General features: G+C 34.4%; 2 protein-coding genes across 2 annotated transcripts in view; both read left to right on the top strand.

Annotated features, from left to right (window-relative positions):
* The window catches only part of LOC148944644 (uncharacterized), a 191,446-nt gene that overhangs the window by 17,418 nt on the left and 147,802 nt on the right, over positions 1–26,226 (top strand). The gene's annotated exons all lie outside the window — the stretch shown is intronic.
* LOC148944645 (sushi, von Willebrand factor type A, EGF and pentraxin domain-containing protein 1-like) overlaps positions 11,562–26,226 on the top strand; it is a 103,751-nt gene continuing 89,086 nt past the window's right edge. Inside the window, exons 1-2 of the mRNA XM_089099980.1 lie at positions 11,562–11,589; positions 13,947–13,970. Of these exons, the coding sequence (XP_088956106.1) occupies positions 11,562–11,589; positions 13,947–13,970 (52 nt within the window). The remainder of the gene's footprint in view (positions 11,590–13,946; positions 13,971–26,226) is intronic.

Raw genomic sequence — 26,226 nt, 5'->3', positions numbered from 1 at the left:
AAGGTATTATTAAAGTTACCAGCATTATTAGAAAAAAGATCAGAAAACAAATTTAAAAAAGAATGTTTTTCAACTGAAAGTAAGGATCAACGTTATAACTTAAAACGAACAGAAATTACTTTCTTATGGGGAGGCTTTGCTCCTCCTTGATACGTTGCGCTTTATGCTAAAGTTCGACTATTTTAATTGTTTTCCCAAATTTTCCAACATTGACTCCTGAAACACAAGGGTCACTTAATATTAGAATGAGAAGCTTTTATATTAAAATATAAAATAATAGGCAGCGTGGTAGCACTGCCTAATTAAAGAACGATGTTGGCTCAATGTATTTTTTTTCCTAGACTAGGGCACTTCGTATCGTAGGAATTGTCATAGAAACTTCGAAAAGGGCTTATTCGACTTGAAATAGGAATGGCTAATGCCCTTTTTAATAGTCAAAAGTAATTGGAAGGCAGCTAACATACCTTCCACGCCCACCATTTCCCCAAACACATGCAATTGAAATTTTAAGATAACCATTTTGTTCAACGTAGTTGATTTCCAGATAGAAATTAGGTTTTTGAGGAGGACACTCGCCTCCCACATTCATCAGGGCAAAGGTTATAAGTTATACCCTGGGGTCATATTAGGTTTATATAGAAGGCTTTGTCGTGGAAACTTCAAATAGGGCTTGTTTGATTGGAAATTCAAAGGGCTAGTGCCCATTTTAGCAGTCGACAGTGATTGGAGGGCAACTAACCCCCCTATCACCCCCACATCTTCCTAAAACACATTCAATCAAAATTCTGAGAAAGCCAGTCTGTTCAACGTAGTTGAAAGTTCTGAGAATTATGTCTTTAAGGATGACAACCCCCTCCCCACAGCACTCGGGGTACAGGTTATAAGTTATGCCCTGGGGGCATATAAGCTTTTCAAAGAAAGCTTTGTCATAGAAACTTCAAAAAGGGCTCATTCGATTGGAAATTGAAATGTCTAGTTCCCTTTTTAATTGTCGAAAATTATTGGAGTGCAACTAACTCCCCTTTCACGCCCATCATTTATGTAGACACATCCAATCAAAATTTTGAGATATCCATTTTGTTCAACGTGGTGGAAAATTCTGGAAATTAGATGTTTAAGGATGCTAACCCCTCAGAGCCCTCAGGGCAAGAATTATAAGTTATGCCCAGTAAGCATATAAGTTTTTATTGAAAGCTTCGTTGTTGAAACTTAAAAAAGGACTCATTCGATTGAAAATACAAAGGACTAGTGCCCTTTGTCATAGTTGAAAGTGACTGGCCAAAAACTAAATTTTTTACTCTAGAAATATATTTTATTCGCATATTATAGTAAAATGCAATGGGGAGTAAGGTAAATGGGTGGAAACCTAATTTTTGATGTCTTTTCATACTACAGTCTTTTCAAAGATATTTGATTTTTGAATGAATCAAAAGTTTGTGGTAAAGTTATATTTAAACTTTATATACCATCGATAGCTCGGTCCTGAAACATCAAAGAGAACTGTTCAATCTATCATTTTAAAGGAAATTAATAGGGTTAAAAACTTTTTGTAATTAAAACCAATTATCTTTAAAATGAAATCACTGATCAATCTTTCATGTTAAAGATTGATCAATGACGTCATGATCATTTACCAACGGTAAGATTTGAACCCGCGCCTCCGAGAAGGTGGTTAGATGCTTTTCAATCTTTTACGACTATTCTAATGAGCACTACTCCTTTCAATTTCCAATTGAATTAGCCTTTTTGAACTTTGTATAACGACACTCGCAATAAACATGTTATATACCCCCAGAGCACCACTTACAGTCCTTGCCCTGAAGGTTGTCAGGGGCTTGTCATCCCTACAGACATAATTTCCATAATTATCAACTACGTTGAACAAAATTGCCATCTTAAAAGTTTGATTGGATGTGTTTGGGGCAATGGTGAGCTTGAGAGGGGGACTCGTCCCCCTCCAATTACTTTCAACTAGTAAACAGGGCAATACCCCTTTCAATTTCCAATCTCAAGAGCTGTTTTCAAATTTGCTACAACATTTTCTAAAAAAAATCATATCCACCCAAGGCATAGCTTAAAATCTTTACCTGGAGGGCTATGGGGGAGGGGGATGTTGTGATCCAAATAGACCTAATTTCTAGAACTTTCAACTACGTTGAAAAAGTGGTCATCTCAAAATTTTGGATGTTTGAGGAAACGATAGGCGTCAGAGGGGGTTATATTCAGTGAGGACACCGATGGTGGAAAATGTTAAAAATTGGGTATGGATTATTTACGAGCCTCCAAAAGATGTAAATGCCTATGGTCAGTTTATTCCTGTTACTGCAATAAGTTGACTCCTATCTCACGGTCTATGGAATGAAGAACTTCTTTAATATTCAAATTGTTTTTCTCCCTTTAAATCTGATTAAGAATGTTTGGGCTCCATGAGCCATAGTAACACTCAATGCACTAGACGAATAGAAAAGTCAACAGAAGGCAAGGATACTTAACAATTAAAAAACTTCCTAAATTTTCTTCTACATGCTGATAAAGTGTGCTTAGGTTGCAAATCAAGAATATTTGAGGTATCAGATTTATCAAGGCCAAATATAGTCAAGGAATAAAAACTAGTTGCGGCTTCCTATACACATGTCCGTCGTGATTCCAAAAATAAAATGCAATTGGAAGAGTTTTTTTTTAACTATGGACGAGGAGGGCAGCATGGAAAAGTTATTGGTATCTTTAATAAAAACAGCAAACGGCGCAATATCTCGACTACGTCACACCAATTATCCAATGACATTGTCATATAAAGAGCAACTGGTATTGGAAAAGGGGACGATTTGCTGGGTTTGTAGAGGTGTCCTTGTCCCAAAAGACGCGGTGCGGGACCATAATCGCCTTATTGACTCCAATTCAACAGAGAAAAGTAACTTTCGGGGGTGGGCAGACAATTCATGTAATTTAAAAATTAAACAGCAAATTTTTCTTCCTGTTTTTATACATAACTCTTATTATGGTCTAAAGAATTTGCTACCAGTATTGGCACGTCTTCAAAGAAATGGAACAGTGGATGATGATGCATGAGTGATAGAAAGATTTACCTAAAAAATAAATACTAAATCATCAGACAATTTGCTTGTTTTTGAATTTATTTGTAAATTTGGTGAAGCCAAAGTTGAGTATACTAATAAAATTTGCATTCTATATTTCTATAGTTTTTTCCCTAAATAATTGAGCAACGTCATTAAGGTGGAGAAAAATGACGACGTTTATAACGCTTTCTCGCTTCTCAATAAACAATTTTCAAATAATTTATATGGTTTGTTGACGATAAAGGAGATCTACACTTATGACTATTATTTTTCTTTGTTAAAATTCACCGAGGAAACTACTCCTTCGATTGAATTGTTTTATGATAGTCTACTTGATTTTAGTCGCACCCCCCAGGAATACAGTTTTGCTAAAAAAAAGTGTGAAGAGAGGGAGAGAGTAAAAATGGGCTTGACTAATGCAAGCTGTATTTGTCGAATGACATGTTAACTCTGTCACACATTAAATGTAAAAATACGGACAAAATCTATTACGAATTTAATCTTGATTTGGGCTATTATTTTTCATCTCTTCATCTAGTTATGGACCTTATTCTATCAACTAGTTGGGAAAAAATTGGATTGATCACAGATAGCGATAAGCACCTGGTCATTGAAAAGTCAATGAGGGGTGGATTTAGTTTTCACGGAGATCGTATCTTGGAAACTGATCAAACATGAGGTAGAACAGGGAAAAAATCAAATGCAATTTCCCTTGATATAAAGTTTCTCTAGCTCTTAACCATGTCACATTATGCGCGACCTGGAGGTGCCTTCAAATGGCTCACTGAGGATGAGACTCTCCATGTCTCCAACCTAAACGGTGTTGAGAAAACTGGCTCAGAGGAATAGTTTTTTGAAACTGATGGGGAGATACCAATTAAAATTCACAATCCGTTAAATGATTTTGTTTTCCCGTGCATTACTAGATCTATTACTAGGGAGTCTTTGAGTCCTCATAATAGGTGTTTAGACAAGATGGACGGATTTCATTGGACACCTTCAAAACAAAAACTTTTTGTTGACATATTGCCAAAAAAAAACATAGTTGTACAGTATGTCGGTTTAAAATAGACGTGCAAAAATAGCTTCAACGTTACAAATGTTTAGAGAACACATTAGTTTAGTCAAAAACCCTATCTGAAAACGTTTTTTGGCAATTTTGGCAATAAGCGTTCTACAGTGAAGATAAAATCCGAAAAAGAATTGTATAAATTTATTTTGAATTCAGCTTTTGGCAAATGTTTGAGATTGTTCGCAATAGGACACTTTGTGACGTTATGACCGATACAAAACGATATGATCAAATTATTGCCGATCCAAATTTCACTTCCTTCACAATCATTGACCTGAATATGGTACTTTGGGACAGGAAAAAAAGACGCAGTGTTTTTAATAAAAATATTGCTACCGGCGGTGCTATCTTGGAGATCTCAGAAAAGCTCTTGTTGGAATTTTACTACAATTGGGTTAGGGTACTTCGGCCAGAAACACGGCAAGTAATGGTTTACTACGGCGACGCGGATTCTCTGTTCTTAAAATTAAAAATTCGTCACACAATCGTTGTTATATTATAAGGTCAACTTATCAGTTCACGGTTGAACTTCCTAATTTGTACTGGTCCTAACCCAGAGCTGGTGAAACGTCGGGCTCACAATAAACTTTTATTTTTTAAATCATAAACGGTAAGCAACATGATTACTATCGGTGTGTTTGTACGTCCGAACGGGTACTTCATACAAAATCATGGCAAGGGAATCAAGAAATTGTGCGACGGAGTGCCTACACACTATGTTGACAAGAATTTCGACTTGCCTATTTATAGGAATTCTATTGTATTAAATACAATTCCACGTGCAAAAGTGCTGGCAATTCGTTCTCCCAAATACAGGAACATAACTATAAATATAGAGACAAATTTCTAGGTGTATCATCTCTGACAAGGTCTATATTTGTCAAGATAGTGTGACCAGCCTTCCTCGTGGTCACTATTTAACTTTAGACCGGACCGAATGTGTTACCCATAGGGAAAGTCTCGGTTTGAATAAAGTCCTGTAAATTATTTCATAAAACCTTTGGGGGGGGCCTCACGGCCTTTGGGGGGGGGGCCTCGTGGCCCGGGGGGGGCGGCCGCCAGCGGGGAGAGCACGACCACTATCAAAGTTTTCTTTTTTTTTACTTAGATCAGATTTTTTTTGTAAATGTTTAATTCAAAAAAAGTGATATTTTTTTTTCAATCTCACTATTCTAATTTTGTATTTTTTTTCTCTATAAACAAAAAAAAAGTGAATTTATTTAAGTGTTTTTTTTTCTCAGTGTGTCTATGTAAATGTTTTATTTTTTTTATTATAAATAAATTTAAAAAAAAGTGCATTTTTTCATTTTTAATGTGCTTTATTTTAATGTATTTTTACTTTTTTTATGTATATAATTAAAGAAAATATGATTCTTTATTCGTCTTCTTCTTCTTCTTCTTCTTGAACAGAGTAGTAGTAGCAGTAGTAGTAGGGAAATTATTTAGTCATTAGACAATTCTGGTCTACAGTTAGTTGTCCAGGTGATCTGTTGAGGGGAACATGTATGAATTCAAAACACAATTCAGATAGTTTCTGTGTGGACCGTCAGTGTCGGGAAAAAAAACACTCTCCACTAAAATAATAAAAAAATGCGAAAAAACATTTGTGGGAAAACTGAAACAAATCTACTATTGTTTTAGTATGAGGCGGGTGTCTTACAACAAAATACAATCAATTACTGCCACCGTCATCACGGAATTAGTGCAGACAAAATTCCTACAGGGACTTGATGTTTTCAGCACTTTTGAACCAAACTCTTGGCTGATCATAGACGATCTGGATAAATATATTGAACACTGGTCCAAACAAAGGCTGGCATTATTCACTTTTCGCTCTCATCATGAAACGATTTTTTTTACTCTGGTTCTACAAAATCTCTTTCATCAAAACAAATGCATGCGAAAACTTGCTTTAAACTACAGCTACTATACCATATATAGAGCGGTTTATGATTTTAGCTTACTAATAACCATCTAAAAAAAAATCCATCCAGGGACCTCTAAATTTTAACTTTCGGCATACAATCAGACAACTAATAAACCGCACGGCAATATCCAATTGGATCTTAATTATAATGCATACGAGGATCTGAGTTTAGTCAAATGTACTTTCAACAGTTAAATAACAGTATATATCCCTGTAAAAATATAAGAAACTTATTATTCGTTATCATGAAACTGAAAAAACTACATGAAAATATACATTTTTTTTCGGGTCTATGCACTTCAAAACCTTCGCTTAGGAAAGCAATACTCAAACACGGTATTGACAACGATTTCATTAATATAATATCTTAACTTTGTTTGAATTTGACCGAAGTTAATTTTCAACTGCCAAAAGTAGTTAAGCAACATGCAAAGCAATATCGTTCCATTGTACGTACATTGGCCTTTAAAAAGAAATTTAGTATTTTTAAAAGTAAGCGAATAATTCAGGAGGGCGGTAGCTTTTTCACACTTTTACTGCCAATAATTGCAGGACTTGTAAACAATTTTCTCTAGTAAGAATGGAGAAACCCAATAAATTGACTCCAATAGAACTCGCTCTCTCACCTGTCGAACACTTTGAGAACAATCTGAGTAGATTCCTGGACAATGGAAATATCGAGGATGATAAAAAACTGCTTTTTTGTCAAGATGCGCTTCGCCAAGTGGACAAACACAGGTCCTATCAATTAAAGTCAACTACTGCTACTAATCACAAAAAAGAATCTTAGTTTCTAGAGTCTGCTGCTGCTGGATCGCTCTTAACGAAGGAGTACTCGAATTAAACTGTATTAAAAGTTTTAAATGTAATAACCCAGTAATATGGTGAAAAAAGTGAGTAATTCCTAGCCTATCTAACGGAGAGCGGTCAGGGGCACCTTCAAGTAGAAATCAACGGGGAAGGGATTATAATTCATTGAATGATACTTAATATACATCATTTAATCTACGACATAGCTAAACATTACAAGGGACTCAAATCCCTTTACATTCATTAATGCCATTTTTTAAATACATTAAGCATCTTCTAAAGTCTTATTAGCAATAGACAAATTCTAAAAAAATTAAATGAACATGCATCATCGTCATCATCAACAACAACATTGACGCCATTAAAATATGAAGAAGAAGAAGAAGATTTTAAATCAATTTTTATAAATACTAGCAAACCACTTATAGCTAGACAAAATCGAAAACGTATCAAGTCAACGTCACCACCGTCACTAACAGCCCGTATACAACAGGGTAGCGGACGTTACACATCGTGCTTACGTTCAGAATGGTTGAAGTTTTCAAATATGTTTATGAAAATATTGGTTAGGCGGGGAGTTTAAGTTCCCACCCCACTCTTTCAAAAGTCACTGGTGTTCACACTAAAAGTGTACAAGACTATCTACAAAATAAATCAAATTACACTCTGTACAGAAATCACAGACTTCATACCAATCAATATCGAAAATCTAAAGCCTTTTACCCATTGCATATAATTCAAACAGATCTCCTGACTCTTTATGAGCTTCAAAGACGTCACAAGACACCGTACAAGTACAGTCTACATGCAATCAGTGCTTTTAGTTGCTCTGCATATGTAATTTCATTGCGATCAAAGAGAGGTGCTGAAGTTGATCAGGCCATTGAAAGTATTGTCGAACAGAATTCATCTAAAAAAATTCAAACGGATCGCGGTAGTGAATTTGTTAATCCCCTTGTTGCAAAAGTACTAGAAAAATATAGTAAACTGCATTATCACTGTCAGAGTCCTATAAAGGCTCCAATGGGTGAACGATTGATAACAATTATTCGACTTTTAATTTCAAGATGTTGAAAAATACATTGAAAAATATACCTGCTTTTATTCCTAATTTTGACTAAATCATGTTGCTTTATAACCAACAATCTCATCGATCATTGTCCAACTCTACCCCAACGGAATTTGATCTGTAGGTTAATGATACAATTAAAACCTTTCTTATAAAAAAACCCTGCGAAAAGAATGTCCCGATTAAGAATAAACTCACTTTCGGTGATGCGGCTCGAAGTAATTGGGCAACTATTGTTTTTGACGTGATGAATAACGAATGACCCATCGACTGGCTGAAAGGTTTGTATACCCAATGCAATGCACATTAAAACTGTCGTTTTAGCGATACCAAAAATGAGGAGACTCTCGCTGGGTTTTATGAATAGTAGTTAACAAAGAGTAAAAGATAATAGTGAAATCTATTATATTGAAAAGATATTACGGACTCGTACTCGCAGGGCTAGGAAACAGTTACTGGTTCGGTGGCCAGGATACAACTCTTATTTTGATTCTTGGATCGGTGCTGAAGATATTGACAATGCCCAATGATTTCTATGTAACATTTATGTCCAAAGTTTCAGATCCTTTCTGCAATGACTTGAATACGACAAGTGATTTTTGGACATAACTCCCCCGCCATCATATTTCACGGTGCATATGAAGGGGCTCTTGTCGACTTTATTCTCAAAAATACCTATGACATCCTGAGAAAGGATCGTGTGTATGATATAAAAGTTATACCACTCGATTGGACTATGAAGGGGTTGAACTATGTCGACTATGAATGGGTTGAAGCACTTAAATCTAGCGAATATCCACATGCCAAATTGAAATATATTGAATATGATAATATGACAGATTTGTGTCGTACAATCAATAGAAAAATCTCATATCATAGGAATGGTACATTCCATTTCAATTATTCATTGGAACATGATAGGATTTACATTAGCTCACCTCTTGACACTGAAATAATTATTCTCAATGATAATCTGAGAGATGTTCTTGGCTTTAAACAGAATATGATCAATGGGAAAAATGCTGGCACCGTTTACGGGATGAATCGAGTTATTTTTGCTGATTATCCACCTGGTTTTGCCTCGGACTCTTGCATATTTCTCTATGCATCCTTTTTGGAAACGTCGAGAGTCGGTAATTCAAATGTCCCCCTCCTACGTGTTCTTGAACGAAAAACAACTCATGAACTTGTTCATCACCCTAAAATAAAGCATCTTCATATTCCTGTAAACACTTCGTATTTAGAACTCTGTCAGTTAACACTAAGAAGTGAATTGACTGATCTTCTAGCAATAAAAAAAGGCTTAGCAGTGATTACATGTCATTTTAGACCCATTATCAGAGACAGCACAATCACCTAAAATGAACAATAAATGAATTCCATTTGTCTGTCCTGATATTGACTGCTATCTTGATGCTCTCAGTCAACGTCAAATCGACAATTGATTAAACTGCTACAAGGGGCATGCTGAAAGGTCTGGATACAGTCTTGGTGGTCGGTTAGCCAAACTATTCTCATTTAGCATTACACGTTGACATAATATATGCTGTGCCTGCTGCATAGAATTTTGCTTCCTCAACACTACAGGACTGGGGGTCGGGCAAGAATTTCAAGGAGATTGTTAAGGAAAATCTTAGATCTTAAGCAAGAGCCGTTGGTGAGCAACTAAAATCTCGACAAAATTTGGAGGGATTGAAAAGTATTAGTTAGCGTCATTCATTCATCAGTCTCAAACCAGGCAGGAAGCAAATGACATCAACAAGGACTTTGAGGAATAAAACAAGGAAGACCAATAAGCAGAAGAAGAAGAAGAAAAGGAAAAAGATTGTTAGATCAAAGAAGGATTTCTTCTCTTAAGATGACTTATCTCCCCCACAAGGAACCATATCCATCAATCAGTTCCTCATTGAATCTATTCAATGCTGAAAATGTTGATGTCAGTGTCATGTATGGCTACTATGAACAATTTCACCCCCAACAACCCCTCTCGGAGAATATACACTTTCAAATATTTTTCAATGAAGACTATTTCATTGATTTGTCGTCAACATTTATTGATTTAAATGTTGTGGTGAAGAAAAAGTCAGATAAGACATTTCCAAATGCCGGCGATGGTCTCTCCTATGAAAACTGTATTCTACACAACCTATTCAAACAAATTAATGTGTTTATTAATGGAACATTGGTGAGCACTAGCAATAATTTATCAAACTATGCAAGCTACATACAATTTATGATGATGACACCAAAGGCTTACAAAGAGTTGAGAGGACAATCGTTAGGCTATGAATATCGATCGGATGTTGATACTGACGGTGATTTGACTCCTGCAATGACCGAGGAGTATAATTTAGTTGGAAAATTAAATCATGAGATATTCAATATATCCCAATGGCTACCCCCCAATGTCAAGATTGACATAAAGTTACAGATGGCACCATCGAATTTCATTTTGAGAAAAATACTTCCTGCAGCACCCAAAAGCTAAGAGCCAATGGTAACAACATTAAACTTCTTGTCCCCCATACAATCACCAATCAACGTCACATTGCCACCGGCTCTCGTAGCTATAGTAATTCATCATTTATCAATGGAGAAATCCAATCAAAATTGACTTTGGCCTTTGTGAAGAGTGGCAGTGTCGTTGCATCCTGGACTGAATCCCCCCCTGATTTTAATTTTTGCGGTCTATCTAGCCTCGTGTGCAAAGTGAATGGTATTCCACTGTACACTCTATCATTTGACAAAAAATCCTATAGAACTCTGTACGAGTTCACAATGCAATCTCTAGATCATGAATCTAAACTATTTGAAAATGGAATAACCAATTCATTGTTTTCAAAAAATCATGGGGTTATTGTTTTGGATTTTTCAGGTACACAAGATATGAGTATAATACGAACAGGGACTTTATTTTTAGAGTGTATATTTGCCAATGCTCTGACTGAGAGTATCACGCTAATATCACTGAGTCAATTTGAAACCTATTGAGAATTAACACCCGAAGTCAGTGTTCTACTAGACCTAGCACCATGAACACAAACCAAATAATAAACATATTTAGTATAGATCCATACATGTCCCAGGACAAGACCTATTGTATACCTTTGGGCCTCATTGAAAAAATTCCAAGTGTTAACAATACCCTTATCATTGTTAATAGCAGTCCATCGACTTTGAAGACCGGTCATTGGCTATGCATCTTTCAAACAGCGAAGAATATTGAATTTTTTGATCCTCTTGGCCTATCGTATAAATTCTACGCTCCATACATCAGCAACTTTATTGAAAGCACTGGGAAACCCATTATTCAAAATCAACAAAGAGTACAGGATTTAATGACTAAGACATATGGCTTTCATGCACTACTCTCTTTCATGTTCAGATGTCGTGGCTACACCTACAACTATTTTCTCGACATCTACGTTGACTTGCTTTGATCGAACGACTTTCTAGTGGAGAATATACTTACAAGTGTATTTAATATTGATTTTAGTGCCGTAAGAAAAAAATGTTCTAAAACTGTATGTTATAAGGTTTATTAATAAAAAAAATTTATATACTTAATAAAACGACATTTCTACTCCTTAGATTCCCTTATCTACTATGTATTTGTCGAAGACAACTAGTGCAGGTAGGTTATCTGAAAACAGAGTGTACTGATCCTGACGTACTGCAATGTCAGGGTCACATTTTCTACAGTAGAGCGTGACTTCACTCTTGTCATATCTCTTTGTATAGTCAATGATACTATTCTCATTCATTCTATAGAATTCACATGTTTCAATTTGCTTATTTGAAGCAATTTCACAAACAGTGTCCTAAAGTGTCGAATCAAATTCCGTCTCAGCCAAATAAAAATCAGTGGGATTATAATCATAACACCCATTGTCTTCACAACGATGACGTAGAAACCATATTCTTTTGTTGTTCCAACAGTTGAACCGCTGACCTGGTTCCTCCTCCCAGAACAATCTAAAACCACGACGATACCAATCTCTTAGCAATAAACTAAAATCACGGTTAGGATTCTTTCCAATCATACCGGGATATGTATTCTCCCACTAATTACATTTATCATAATGACAATTGGAGCATAGGTGGCCTCTAGGATGAGAGTCACACAGCTCTTCAAGACAGGAATTACAATCTTTAAGTTGTACTGCATATCCTCTTTGCATTTTACTCGGGTCGCATAATTTACACTTTTCATCATATTCATCAATCATTGTGCAATTTTCACATCATAACCAGCTGCCCAGTGAGTACATACATAATGGACATGTATGGAACAGTTTGTGATGTGTTGTCACTTTCACTGCCACAATGAAACTGACCTACCAACATTCAAAATTGTCCGAGAGAGAGAGGAGTAAACCATCCTTGATCACCGTCTGTCTCATGAAAAAAAAGTCTCAAATTTCTAAATTAAGGTTTAAAAGCATATTAACAACATCATTTTGTTATGTAGTGATCAATATATCAATAAATCGGGTAAATACATTTGGACCACAATGTAGAAGCTTCATTCAACTGTGTAATGATGGAGAATCAGTTTTCATTATATCTACAAACATTCCCCGAGAAAATATCTTCCTTTGAATGGATAGCTCTAGAAAATTGTCATCTAGAACTAAACATTTTTCCATAAGAACTAGATTCCTCATGATTCGATCTTTCTCGAATCTATCCATTTTTTGCAGTCCTAACTCTCTCACAACCAATTTCAAACTAACCAGAATTTCTTTTTGTACTCTAAAAAATATACGCTAGTATACAATATAAAGAAAAAAAATACCATGATTTAGAAGAGATTACACGGAGCATAATTACAATAATAATATTCACTAATGCATTTTGTTCTTATCAGTATATTTTGATAGGTCATCCAATGCTGTTCAAAGAGCGTTTATATGGAGAATATTTACTTTTTCAGCGAAATATAGCTGCTGCTCCTGCTTAAATTTGCTTAATGATATCACATATCTGCCATACATAATGTCCCATTTAAGGCATAGTCAACAACCAGCGGTTATTTCCAAAGCTACATTGGCTACTCGTATATCGTTGCTGCTGCTGTTGTCGGTTCCATCATTAATCTCCAATAGTGTAAATGCACCACTAATTTTTTCTTCTACTAACATCCTGGAAAATAAACTATTCTCTTTGAATTCAGGTCTCTTACTAATATGAATTGTAAAGAAAACTATTCCTTTTATTCAAATCCCAATCACCAATCAAGTTATACTCACTCTCTTTGAAAAGGTGTCAAGCTTCTATAGGATAATGCTGAAATTGCTATGGCAGTACGCAAATAACATAGAAATTGCTAGGGCAGTACGCAAATAGCATAGTCCTATGGCAGTACGCAAATAACATAGAAATTGCTAGGGCAGTACGCAAATACAGAAGGACATGTGAGGGAGCTCTGAAACTCTTTGAACAGGTGAATGGCTTCTATAGAATAAAATTCAAAGTGCTATGGCAGCACGCAAATAACATAGAAATTGCTAGGGCAATACGCAAATAGCATAGTCCTATGGCAGTATGCAAATAACATAGAAATTGCTAGATGTCTCCGCAAATTCCATAGATAGTTACTACTCGTATACTACTATGCAGGTATATTTTATTTAAATATTTAATATAAAGAGAGGACCCCGTCAAAAAAAAAAATCCAATCAGGCCCTGTACCTATTCGACCTGGGCCTGATTAACAGATGCCAACTGTGGCTCTAAAATTAGGGCGCTTTGAAAGGCTGAGGATGCTTTGTTAAATCTTTTCCAGAGGATTTGTCTAAGGAGATTCTTAGGTCAAAAATTAAGCTGGGCAAAAACGAAGATCGATCCCACTTTCGATGGCTACAATGAAGTGAAGGGCATATGGGCACCCATATGGGGTAGGGAGGAGAGGAGGGGGTCCAAGTCCCCCTGGATGAATGATGCTACTTTATATTTTTATATTTTTGTTTTGAGATTTCTTTTATACAGCATTGGGAGTGCCAATTAGACCAGGTAAGCCCCCCCTAAAATTCAACTTATGGTCGCCCATTAAAGGGCAAGATGAATAGGCCACGTTTCACGGAAGAATGATGACAGATTGACAAAGATTATACTTTTTGACCATCCATCTTGGACTAAATAAAAAGCAGACAGTCCCAAAATGGCATGGGAAGAGGTCTAAACATAAAAATCTGAATATTTTGATGTACCTATTGGTATCAAAATTCCGTTTAGAGTCTCGGTTACTATTGAGCCGGGTCGCTCCTTACTTACAGTTGTTTACCACAAACTGTTTGATCGTGATATCACAAGGAGGGATTTAAAATAAGTTGTAACTTTATGAAATGGTTTAACGAGTGAATCTTAGAATAGATCGGGACGGAGGATGGGTGTGCATAGCTATGTTGGCCTCAGATGGGTAGGTACCGCACTGTGTGATTAGTATTAGTAGTTTTGTTTGCTAATGTGTTGTGCTCATCACAATTTGCTTATCTGCTTGATTCTGTATGTGAAGGAAATTTTCTATTTGGGGAATTTTTCATAGGGGGAAGGGGGATTTTTTCGGAGGGTAATTTTTTAGCGGGGGAAAGGGAATTCCAGGAGGAATAACTCGAACTCCGGTTCTTAGTTGTACAGTCTTTCGATGAAAGACAATCGAGAGACTTGTAAATTAGTCTTTATTTTTAAAATTGCAGAGAGAATCAAGAGAGAAAGTTCTCCTCTAGGATGTTTATTGTTATTGATGTTTGTGTTATGTTTTTATTCGAGTAATAAATTATAAAAATTGAATCAGGCAAGAGAAGGCAGGAAGATATAAAACATACTAATCGAAGCAATCAACTCCAATATCAGCTGCTGGAGAAAACCACGGTGTTTACACTTCTGATAAGATAAGTTAAATACCCATGAAAACTTATCAGTGACACAGATTTTGTGAATGATTAGTTTTGCGTAACAAATTGTAAATACTGCTAAATATCGCGTGACGAATCATTGCAAGAGCCTCGCTGTTACTATATACAGGGCCGTATCCAGGATTTTTTTCGAAGACTTTTTGTGTCAGAGGGGGGAGGGGGTTACAAAAAACTTTCAAAAGCGCATCAAAATTTATCTATATTCATTTTGTTACGTTTTTACGAGTTAGAAAACATTTCGGGGGAGGGTCAAATCCCCTAACCCCACTGGACACGGACATGACTCTAGAGCTCAAATAAATAAAAAAAATATCAAAATATCAAATTTATGTTATCAGCTACTGCAGAACGCTTCAGCTTTTCTCCGCTATAGGATTACTTCAACACTTTAAGACGTTTTCGTCTTCTGAAAAAACTTCAGAACTTTTTATGGCATACTTCAGGCGCCGAAGTGCAAAAAACGATATAGTTGGCCCTAATTGAGTAGTATTAGTAGTGCTTGATTCTGTATGTGAAGGAAATTTTCTATTTGGGGAATTTTCCATAGGGGGAAGGGGGATTTTTTCGGAGGGTAATTTTTTAGCGGGGGAAAGGGAATTCCAGGAGGAATAACTCGGAAATAACTTCTGTCGGTTTTAAGTTTTGAAGTTGCTCGTCACATCCTGTTGAAAGAACTTGTTCAGGCCCAGCCAAGGTATTATACAGAGTAGAATTCCTTTAAACCCCTTGTGTTCTTAAATAATAAAAAAAAAAAAAAAAAATAAATAAAATAAAAATATGAAATTTATGTTATCAGCTACTGCAGAACGCTTCAGCTTTTCTTCGCTATAGAATTACTTCAACACTTTAAGACGTTTTCGTTTTCTGAAAAAACTTCAGAACTTTTTATGGCACACTTCAGGCGCCGAAGTGCAAAAAACGATATAGTTGGCCCTAATTGAGTCTTATGCCTTCTAAGGACAGTGACAGGAAAGAGGATGCCTATTTTCCGGTACCTGGTGTACGTATCAGAACCCACACTGTTCCGCCACACTTGCCATGGTTCCACCAGGCTTGGCACAGTCCTCAAAACACCTGGCACAGTTCCGCCATATTCGACCAAGAAAATTCGAATGGTGCACCTTCTATTTCTAAAGTAAAGTTTAAACTTACCTCCCGTTCACATCAGAAATAAAATTTGCACCCCCCCTCCCTAATTTAGAAATATATACCCTGAATTGGCATATATAGGGGGGGGGGCTAAAATTCATTTCCGATACAAATGATTATTATATCCGTAATCAGCATAAAAAAGGCATCGAATGATGGGTTGATTCAGCTTTTCTTCACTACCAGACTAGGTAGTGTCGATAACCGGTCATAGAATACCAGTGGGAAAGTCACATCGTGTCTCTGACCAATCATAGAGCACAATTGTTAGAACTGTAAGCATATTTTGACATTTTAAGATATGTACAAAAAGAAAAAATAAATAAAGTTGAAAAATTTCGAAGTTTAAAAAAAAAGTTTTTTTTTTATGAAAAAAAATATTGAATTATTAGTTCAGATTTTACGGATATAGTTTTATTTTTAAATCAAAAAATATGCTTCAGTATCTCACCTATACCAGAAAATTGTATTTTCCATAATTTTCTTACAAAAAACTAGAGTTTACAGTCAAAAACCCTTATTAGCTCAGAATTTATGAAAATAGTTTTATTTTCGATTCAAAAATAGACTTAAGTTTCACATTTGAACCAGAGAATTGTATTTTCCATAATTTTCTCACAAAAAAACTAGAGTTTACGGTCAAAAACCCTTATTAGCTCAGATTGTATAGAAATACTTTATTTTTCGATCCATAACTGGACTTAAGTTTCATCTATTAGCCAACGAATTGTATTTTCCATAACTTTCTTACAAAAAACTAGAGTTTACGGTCAAAAACCCTTATTAGCTCAGATTTTATAGAAATAGTTTATTTTTTGATCCATAACCGGACTTAAATTTCACATTTGAACCATAAAAATGTATTTTCTCTTATTTTCTTGCAAACTACTAGAGTTTACTGTCAAAAACCCTTATTAGCTCAGATTTTACTGAAATGTTTTTATTTTTTTATCCAAAAATAGACTTCAGTTTCCCATTTGAACCAGAGAATTTTATTTTCCATAATTTTCTTACAAAAAAAACTAGAGTTTACGGTCAAAACCCTGATTAGCTCAGATTTTACGGAAATAGTTTATTTTCATAGGTTTCAGACAACACCCGCCTATGAGAGACTAATGCCCATCTCCCCCAAAACACTTTTCGGCCATTTCTTGTAAAAAATATTGTATTTCAAGTCATTCACACGGGTTTTGCAATAGCAACTCGGTCTACAGTTTGAGGGTGTTTCCACATGTTCTGATATTCAGTTAATTTTTTAAAGTTCATAGTTTTTGATTGGTAACACTATAGTTAATGGAACCTAAATCGATTGGAACAATCTCTATTTCTACCCTTTTGAGATTTGAAGATACTCCTTAGTTTTAGGTGTAGACTCTTTTTTATAATTTAACTTCTGATCGCGGGGGGTAGACCACGGTTGAAGTTGTTTTCATGTAAAAATACCCTTCCCCTCTTCCATGGAGAATTCCCCCCTCAAGACAATACCATTCCTGTCGACTTCTGGAGGGTGTTTCCCCATTTTTCGATAATCAGGCAATTTTCTCCAGCTCATAGCTTTTGACTGACAACACTAAAGTTAATGAATCCTAAATCTTTGGAAACAGTCTCTATTTCTACCCGTTTAAGTTTTGATGGTGCTCCTTACTTTCAGTTTAATAAACTTTTTTATAATTTAATTTCTGATTTCTATGATAATAAAGCGACGAGCTCATTTTCTAATTTAAAAATTTGTGGAGCAAATCCCTAAGACAAAAGAGCATAAATTAAATTTAAAAGTCAGCTTACGTCTCCGGAAAAAAAAATCGGTAAAATTTCCCCCTAAAAATTTCACCCTGAAAATAAAACCCTCCTCCTCATGTAAAATTAATCCCCATACAAATCTTAGAAAAGTCAAAAATAGCAAGGCACCCATCCCAAATCATAGGTTTCAGACAACACACGTCTATGAGAGACTAATACCCATCTCCCCCAAAACACTTTTCAGCCATTTATTGTTAAAAATTAACAAAAGGGCTAAAATTTAATTTAAAAAGTTACCTTTAGTCTCCGGAAAAAAATCGGTAAAATTTTCCCCTGAAAATTTCACCACTGGACACCCCCCTCCGCCTGGAAAATTAATCCCCTTACAAAGCTCAGAAAAGTCGAAAATAACAAGCCACCCATCCCAAATCATAGGTTTTAGACAACACACGCCTTTGAGAGACTAATACCCAACCCCCCCAAAACACTTCAGCCAATTCTTGTTAAAAATTTTTATTTCAAGCCACTTACAAGGGTGTTTCGTTAGCAAGTCGGCTCATAGTACAACATTATAAGCACTCCAAGAAATGATTCTGCAGTTACCCCACCACTATGTATTATACGGAACACATAAAAGGAGTAAAGCTATCCGTTATTACAATTCTTTTCTTGGCATCTACATCCCTCTTAGTATCAACTTCTTCGTATAGTGTAACGTTAAACTATTTTAAATTGAAAACGCTGTTCAAACACCACTTGTGTATTATACAGTACACATCGAAGAAGTAAAGCAAGGTCAAGTCATATTTTTTTCCGGCCTTCCATCATCAGATATGCTAGTTCAATTACACATGCACTGGACCAGCCAATGATCACTTAGATTGCTATGTTCCATGGCAAGGGGCTATATTAACTAACAACCCTCAATTCGCAAATCCCTTACCCCTTTTTTTTGTAAATGTCAATCAAACAATTCCGATTGTAGCGTCCAATTTTTTAATAACAAACTACTCTCGAGTTACACTCCAATCCGCAAATCCCTTACCCCTTTTTTGCAATGTCAATCAAACAATTATGATTGTAGTGTCCAATTTTTTAATAACAAACTACTCTCGAGTTACACTCCAATCCGCAAATCTCTTACTCCTTTTTTGCAAATGTCAATCAAACAATTCTGATTGCAACATCCAATATTTTTAAACAAACTACTCTCGAGTTAAGGCAATCTTCCAAATAACATGCGTGTCCGCTCTATAGCTAAAGATCACTTTTTAAAATGTCTACTCTTGTGCAATTCTTATCAATAACAAAAACCGTGCCAACTTTTAAAATGCACATGTCTAAGTATAGTGCCAAAGGCGTGGGTTTTCTTGTGCAATTCCATCTATTTTTTTCATGTGCAATTGATATCAATAGCAATAACCAGTCTGGTAATCTGCCTTGGAAAGGTGCCAAGGAACGTAACCTAGGCAAATAGCACAGGAAGGAACATGGCGTCGTAGAAATATAACTTAGATCTCTACTTCTGTATGTGAAAGAAATTTTCTATTTGGGGAATTTTCTATAGGGGGAAGGGGGATTTTTACGGAGGGTAATTTTTTAGTGGGGGAAAGGGAATTCCAGGAGGAGTAACTCGGACTCCGGTTCTTAGTTGTACAGTCTTTCGATGAAAGACAATCGAGAGACTTGTAAATTAGTCTTTATTTTTAAAATTGAAGAAAGAATCAAGAGAGAAAGTTCTCCTCTAGGATGTTTATTGTTATTGATGTTTGCGTTATGTTTTTATTCGAATAAAAAATTATAAAAATTGCAAAATACCCATGAAAACTTATCAGTGACACAGATTTTGTGAATGAAATTTTACAATGGGGGAATTTACCGGAATTCCAATACAAAAATCCTTTTTATGTGTCGTGCTTTCTATTTTCTGTCTCAATTTTACGCGTGGAGATATTGAGGGTAATTGTCTGGAGTAATTTTTAGCCGGTATTGAATTGTCTAGAAAATAAATCCGCGGGGATAGGGATTTCTCCGTGGAAGTGAGGCTATATTTCCTGGCATTATTTAAAAAACGATCAGAATTAAATATAAAAAACAAGATTTTCAACTGACAGTAAGGAGCAACACTGAAATTTAAAACGAACAGAAATTATTACGTATTAGAGGCGGGCTAACCCCTCCTCAACACTCTTTATACTGAAATTTGAATTTTGTCCCAATTCTTCAAGAACGACTCCTGAAACACATGGGTCAGTAGAAATGACCCTATTGATACTGAACGAACTCCTTATATGGGCATAGCCTCCCTAGGGAGAACACGTGGTTAATGGGGTCAATGACCTAAATTTCCAAAGGTGTCGATGTTATTGACTCGTGTCCCTCACCCCTGCTGCCACCTACAACTTTTTTTAACACCAAATATACGCATAGAGTCCCTAGGGGAAATGGATTTCTGAGAAATTGATTGTGTAATCGATTGGGAATTTGGAACACCTGTGCTATCAGTCATTAATCAAATTGTTTCCAGGCAAAGTTTAATAATGTCTGACAGGTACTGTCAACATTTCTCCAGGAATAGATCCAAGTCATTAATGTCTTTGCCTCGGAAACAACTCTTTTGGTCGAACTCCAAAAGATATTAATAACCAAACGCCATGGAAACAATTCTCCAAGAAACATCTTAGCGATGAATTGTTTTAGCACGGGAATCAGGTTTCTTTGTAATTTGAAATGCGTCAGCGCAGAGATGCCAAAAACAAAAGGAACACGCTGAAATTACGTTTAGGGATTATTTGGGCGAAACCCTTTTAGACAGGTTATGGGATTATTTCGGTGAAACAGATAGAGACATTTTAAAAGGAGATTTTAGAAGAGAATTTAATGGTGAAACTCTGTGGTCGTTATAATACACAAGTTGTATTTTAACAGTGTCGTAAGGTCCCCTACCCCAACCCCAATGGGTTCCGATCCCCCTACCCCAACCCCAAAGGGTTCCAATCCCCCTACTCCAACCCCGAAGGAAGCCCCGGTCCTCAAAGGTCCCCCAAGCTCCCAAAGTGCCCCTGGATCCCCAAACGCCCTCCCCGGGCCCCCAAAGGCCCTCCCCCCCGGTCCTCAAAGGTCCCCCAGGCTCCCAAAGGGCCCCCGGACCCCCAAAGGCCCTCCCCGGTACCCTATGCCCTCACCAGGTCCCCAAAGGACCACCCGGCCCTAAAGGCCCCCCCCCAGATCCCCAAAGGACCCCCCAGGCCCCAAAGGCCCCCTCCCCACCCCCTTGGCCCCCAAAGGATCCCCCCTCCCTCTCCCTCCCTCTCCTCCCCCTCCTCACCTCTCCTCCCCTCCCCCCACCCCCTCCCCTCCTCCCCTCCCCCCCATTTTTTAATATTTTATTATAATGACTAAATTTTAGTTAGCAGTTTCGAGTTTTAGCTTTGAGTCTTAGCTTAAAGTTTCTTGTTAGAGTTCTAGTTTACTTGAATTTTAGTTAAGAGTTTGGTGTTTTAAATTATAGTTTCAGTTAGAGTTATGGTTTAGTTTAGTTTTAGTTAAGAGTTTAGAATTTTGGCTTAGAGTCTTAGCTTAGAGTTTTTGTTAGAGTTCAAGTTTATTTTAGTTTTAGTTAAGAGTTTAGTGTTTCTAGCTTAGAGTCTTAGCTTAGAGTTTATGTTGAATTTATAGTATATTTTTGTTTTAGTTTAGAGTTTTAGCTTAGAGTCTTAGCTTAGAGTTTTTGTTAGAGTTGAAGTTTAGTTTAGTTTTAGTTAAGAGTTTAGAGTTTTTTTTGTTTTGAGTTCTAGTTTACTTTAATTTTAGTTAAGAGTTTGATTTTTTTACCTTTGAGTTTCAGTTAGAGTTCTGGTTTAGTTTAGTTTTAGTTAAGAGTTTAGAGTATACCTTAGAGTCTTAGCTCAGAGTTTTTGTTAGAGTTCTAGTTTAGTTTAGTTTTAGTTACAGTTCAGAATTTAGAGTTTTAGCTTAGAGTCTTAGCTTAAAGTTATAGTTTGGTTAAGTTTTAGTTAAGAGTTTAGGGTTTTTAGCTTAGAGTTTTTGTTGAAGTTCTAGTTTAGTTTATTTTTAGTTAATAATTTAGAGTTTTATCTTGTAGTCTTATCTTAGAGTTTTTGTTAGAGTTCTAGTTTATTTTAGTTTTAGTTAAGAGTTTAGAGTTTTTAGCTTAGAGTGTTAGCTTAAAGTTTTAGTTTGGTTTAGTTTTAGTTAAGAGTTTTTTTTTATCTTAGAGTCTTAGATTAGAGTTTTTGTTAGAGTTCTAGTTTAGTTTAGTTTTAGTTAAGAGTTTAGAATTTTTAGCTTAGAGTCGCAATTTAGAGTTTTATTCAGAGCTCTAGTTTTGTCTAGTTTAGCTACAGTTCAGAATTTAGAGTTTTAGCTTAGAGTCATAGCTTATAATTTTACTTAAAGTTGCAGTTTGGTCAAGTTTTAGCTAAGTTTGGTTAAGTTTCGAGTTTTACCTTAGAGTCTTCGATTAGAGTTTTTTTTAGAGTTTAAGTTTAGTTTAATTTTAGTTAAGAATTTGATGTTTTACCTTTGAGTTTCAGTTAGAGTTCTAGTTTAGTTTACTTTTAGTTAAGAGTTTAGAGTTTTTAGCTTAGAGTCATAGCTTAAAGTTTTAGTTTTGTTTAGTTTTAGTTAAAAGTTTATAGTTTTTTTTTCTTATAGTATTATCTTAGAGTTTTTTGTTAGAGTTATAGTTTAGTTTAATTTTAGTTAAGAGTTTCTAGTTTTATCTTAGAGTCTTAGCTTATAATTTTACTTAAAGTTGTAGTTTGAATAAGTTTTAGTTAATAGTTTCGAGTTTTATCTTAGAGTCTTAGCTTAGAGTTTTTTTGTTAGAGTTCTAGTTTAGTTTAATTTTAGTTAAGAGTTTGATGTTTTACCTTTATGTTTCAGTTAGAGTTATAGTTTAGTTTAGTTTTAGTTAATAGTTTGGTGTTTTACCTTAGATTATTAGCTTAGAGTTATAGTTTAGTTTAGTTTTACGTAAGAGTTTATACTTTTAGATTAGAATTTAAGGTTAGATTTTATGTTATAGTTATAGTATAGATTAGTTTTAGTTAAGAGTTACGAGTTTTATATTAAAGTCTTAGATTAGAGTTTATTTTGAAGTTATATTATAGTTTAGTTTTAGTTTTGAGTTTTAGCTATGAGTCATAGCTTAGAGTTTTTGTTAGAGTTGAAGTTTAGTTTAGTTTTAGTTAAGAGTTTAGATTTTTTTTTGTTATAGTTCTAGTTTATTTTAATTTTAGTTAAGAGTTTGATTTTTTACCTTTGAGTTTCAGTTAGAGTTCTAGTTTAGTTTATTTTTAGTTAAGAGTTTATATTTTACCATATGGTCTTAGCTTAGATTTTAAGTTAGAGTTCTATTTTAGTTTAGTTTTAGTTACAGTTAAGAATTTAGATTCTTAGCTCATAGTCATAGCTTATAGTTTTACTTAAAGTTATAATTTGTTTGAGTTTTAGTTAAGATTTTAGAGTTTTTAGATTATAGTTTTCGTTGAAGTTCTAGTTTAGTTTTAGTTAATAGTTTAGAGTTTTAGCTTAGAGTCTTAGCTTAGAGTTTTTGTTAGAGTTCTAGTTTAGTTTAGTTATTAGAGTTTTAGCCTTAGAGTCATAGCTTATAATTTTACTTAAAGTTGTAGTTTGGTTAAGTTTTAGTTAAGAGTTTCGAGTTTTAGCTTAGAGTCTTAGCTCAGAGTTTTTGTTAGAGTTCTAGTTTAGTTTTGTTAAGAGTTTAGAGTTTTACCTTAGAGTCTTAGCCTAGAGTTTTAGTTAGATTTGAAGTTTAGTTTAGTTACAGTTAAGAATTTAGAGTTTTAGCTTAGAGTCATAGAATAAAATTTTACTTTTAGTTTTATCTTGGTCTAGTTTTATCTAAGAGACTCGAGTTTTAGATTATAATATCTGATTAAAGTTTTTGTTAGATTATAAATTTATTTTTATTTTATTTTTTAATCGGTTGTTTCACCTTTGATTTTAAACTATAGTTATAGTCTAGTTTAGTTTCAGTTTTGAGTTTCGAATCTTACGCTTAGAGACTTAGGTTGAAGATTTAGTTTTGTTTAGTTTTAGTTAAAATCTTAGAGTTTTTTTAGCTTAGAGTCTTAGCTTAGAGTTTTGTTAGAATTTTAGTTTGTTTTAGTTATAGTTAAGAATTTAGAGTTTTAGCTTAGAGTCATAGCCTATAATTTTACTTGGATTAATAGTTTGGCTTATTTATGTTTTATATTTCTTAGTCTTAGATTAGAGTCTAAGACTAGAGTTTTTTTGTTAGAGTTCTAGTATATTTCAATTTTAGTTATTAGTTTGTTTTTTCACAGAAGAGATTCAGTTAGATTTCTAGTTCAGTTTAGTATTAGTTAAGAGTTTTGTGTTTTACCTTAGAGTCTTAGCTTAGAGTTCTAGTTTAGTTTAGTTTTAGTTATGAGTTTAGAATTTTAGCTTAGAGTCTTAGCTTAGAGTTTTTGTTAGAGTTCTAGTTTAGTTTAGTTTTAGTTAAGAGTTTAGTGTTTTAGCTTAGAGTCTTAGCTTAGAGTTTATGCTTGAAGTTCTAGTATAGTTTAGTTATAGTTTAGAGTTTTAGCTTTGATTCTTAGATTAGAGTTTTTGTTAGAGTAGAAGTTTAGTTTAGTTTTAATTAAGAGTTTAGAGTTTTTTTTGTTAGAGTTCTAGTTTAGTTTAACTTTAGTTAAGAGTTTGATTTTTTACCTTTGAGTTTCAGTTAGAGTTTTAGTTTAGTTTAGTTTTAGTTAATATTCTCGAGTTTTAGTTATAGAGTCTTAGCTTTGAGTTTTTGTTAGAGTTCTAGTTTAGTTTAGTTTTAGTTACAGTTCAGATTTTAGAGTTTTAGCTTAGAGTCATAGCTTAGAGTTTTACTTAAAGTTATAGTTTGGTTAAGTTTTAGTTAATAGTTTAGAGTTTTTAGCTTAGAGTTTTTGTTGAAGTTCTAGGTTTAGTTTAGTTTTAGTTAATAGTTTAGAGTTTTAGCTTAAATTCTTATCTTAGAGTTTTTGTTAGAGTTCTAGTTTAGTTTAGTTAATAGAGTTAGGAGTCTTAGAGTCATAGCTTAGAGACTTTAGCTTAAAGTTGTAGTTAAGTTTAGTTTTACTTAAGAGTTTCGAGTTTTAGCTTAGAGTCTCAGCTTAGAGTTTTTGTTAGAGTTCTAGTTTAGTTTAGTTTTAGTTAAGAGTTTAGTGTTTTTAGCTTAGAGTCTTAGCTTAGAGTTTGTTAGTTTGAAGTTCTAGTTTAGTTTAGTTTTAGAATTTAGAGTTTTAGCTTAGAGTCATAGCTTAGAGTTTTAATTAGAGTTCTAGTTTAGTTTAGTTTTAGTTTAGAGTTTAGAGTTTTTAGCTAAGACTTAGAGTTTCAATTAGAGTTCTAGTTTGGTTTAGTTTTAGTTAAGAGTTTAGAGTTTTACCATAGAGTCTTAGCTTATAGTTTTAGTTAGAGTTAAAGTTTTGTTAAGTTTTAGTTAAGAGTTTAGATTTTTAGCTTAGAGTAATCAGCTTAGAGTTTTACTTAAAGTTATAGCTTGGCTAAGATTTAGTTAAGAGTCTCGAGTTTTAGCTTAGAGTCTTAGCTTACAGTTTATGTTAGAGTTCGTAGTTTAGCTTAGTTTTAGCTTAAGAGTTTAGAGTTTTACCTTAGAGTTCTTTAGCTTAGAGTTTTTTGTTAGAGTTCTAGTTTAGTTTAACTTTAGTTAAGAATTTGATGTTTTACCTTTGAGTTTCAGTTAGAGTTCTAGTTTAGTTTACTTTTAGTTAAGATTTTAGTGTTTTAGCTTAGAGTTTTAGCTTAGAGTTTTAGTTAGAGTTCTAGTTTAGTTTAGTTACAGTTCAGAATTTAGAGTTTTAGCTTAGAGTCATAGCTTAGAGTTTTACGTTAGAGTTCTAGTTTAGTTTAAGTTTTAGTTAAGAGTTTAGATGTTTTTAGCTTTGAGTTTCAGTTAGAAGTTCTAGTTTAGTTTAGTTTTAGTTAAGAGTTTAGTGTTTTAGCTTAGAGTCTTAGCTTAGAGTTTTAGTTAGAGTTGAAGTTTAGTTTAATTTTAGTTAAGAATTTAGAATGTTTAGCTTAGAGTCTTAGCTTAGAGTTTTAGTTAGAGTTCTAGTCTAGTTTAGTTTTAGTTTAGAGTTTAGAGTTTTTTAGCTTAGAGTCCTTAGCTTAGAGTTTTAGTTAGAAGTTCTAGTTTAGTTTAGGTTTAGTTAATAGTTTAGAGTTTTTAGCTTAGAGTCTTAGCTTAGAGTTTTTGTTAGAGTTCTAGTTTATTTTAGTTTTAGTTAAGAGTTTAGAGTTTTTAGCTTAGAGTCTTAGCTTAGAGTTTATGTTTAAGTTCTAGTTTAGTTTAGTTTTAGTTTTAGTTAATAGTTTAGAGTTTTAGCTTAGAGTCGTAGCTTATAGTTTTTGTTAGAGTTGAAGTTTAGTTCAGTAATAGTTAGGAGTTTAGAATTTTT

This window comes from Artemia sp. Qi Xiang Cuo, chromosome 14 (genome assembly GCF_049724085.1).
Source record: "Artemia sp. Qi Xiang Cuo chromosome 14, ASM4972408v1, whole genome shotgun sequence".
Classification (NCBI taxonomy): domain Eukaryota; kingdom Metazoa; phylum Arthropoda; class Branchiopoda; order Anostraca; family Artemiidae; genus Artemia; species Artemia sp. Qi Xiang Cuo.
Note: the sequence above shows the minus strand (reverse complement) of the source record. Positions and strands in the feature narration are given on the sequence as shown.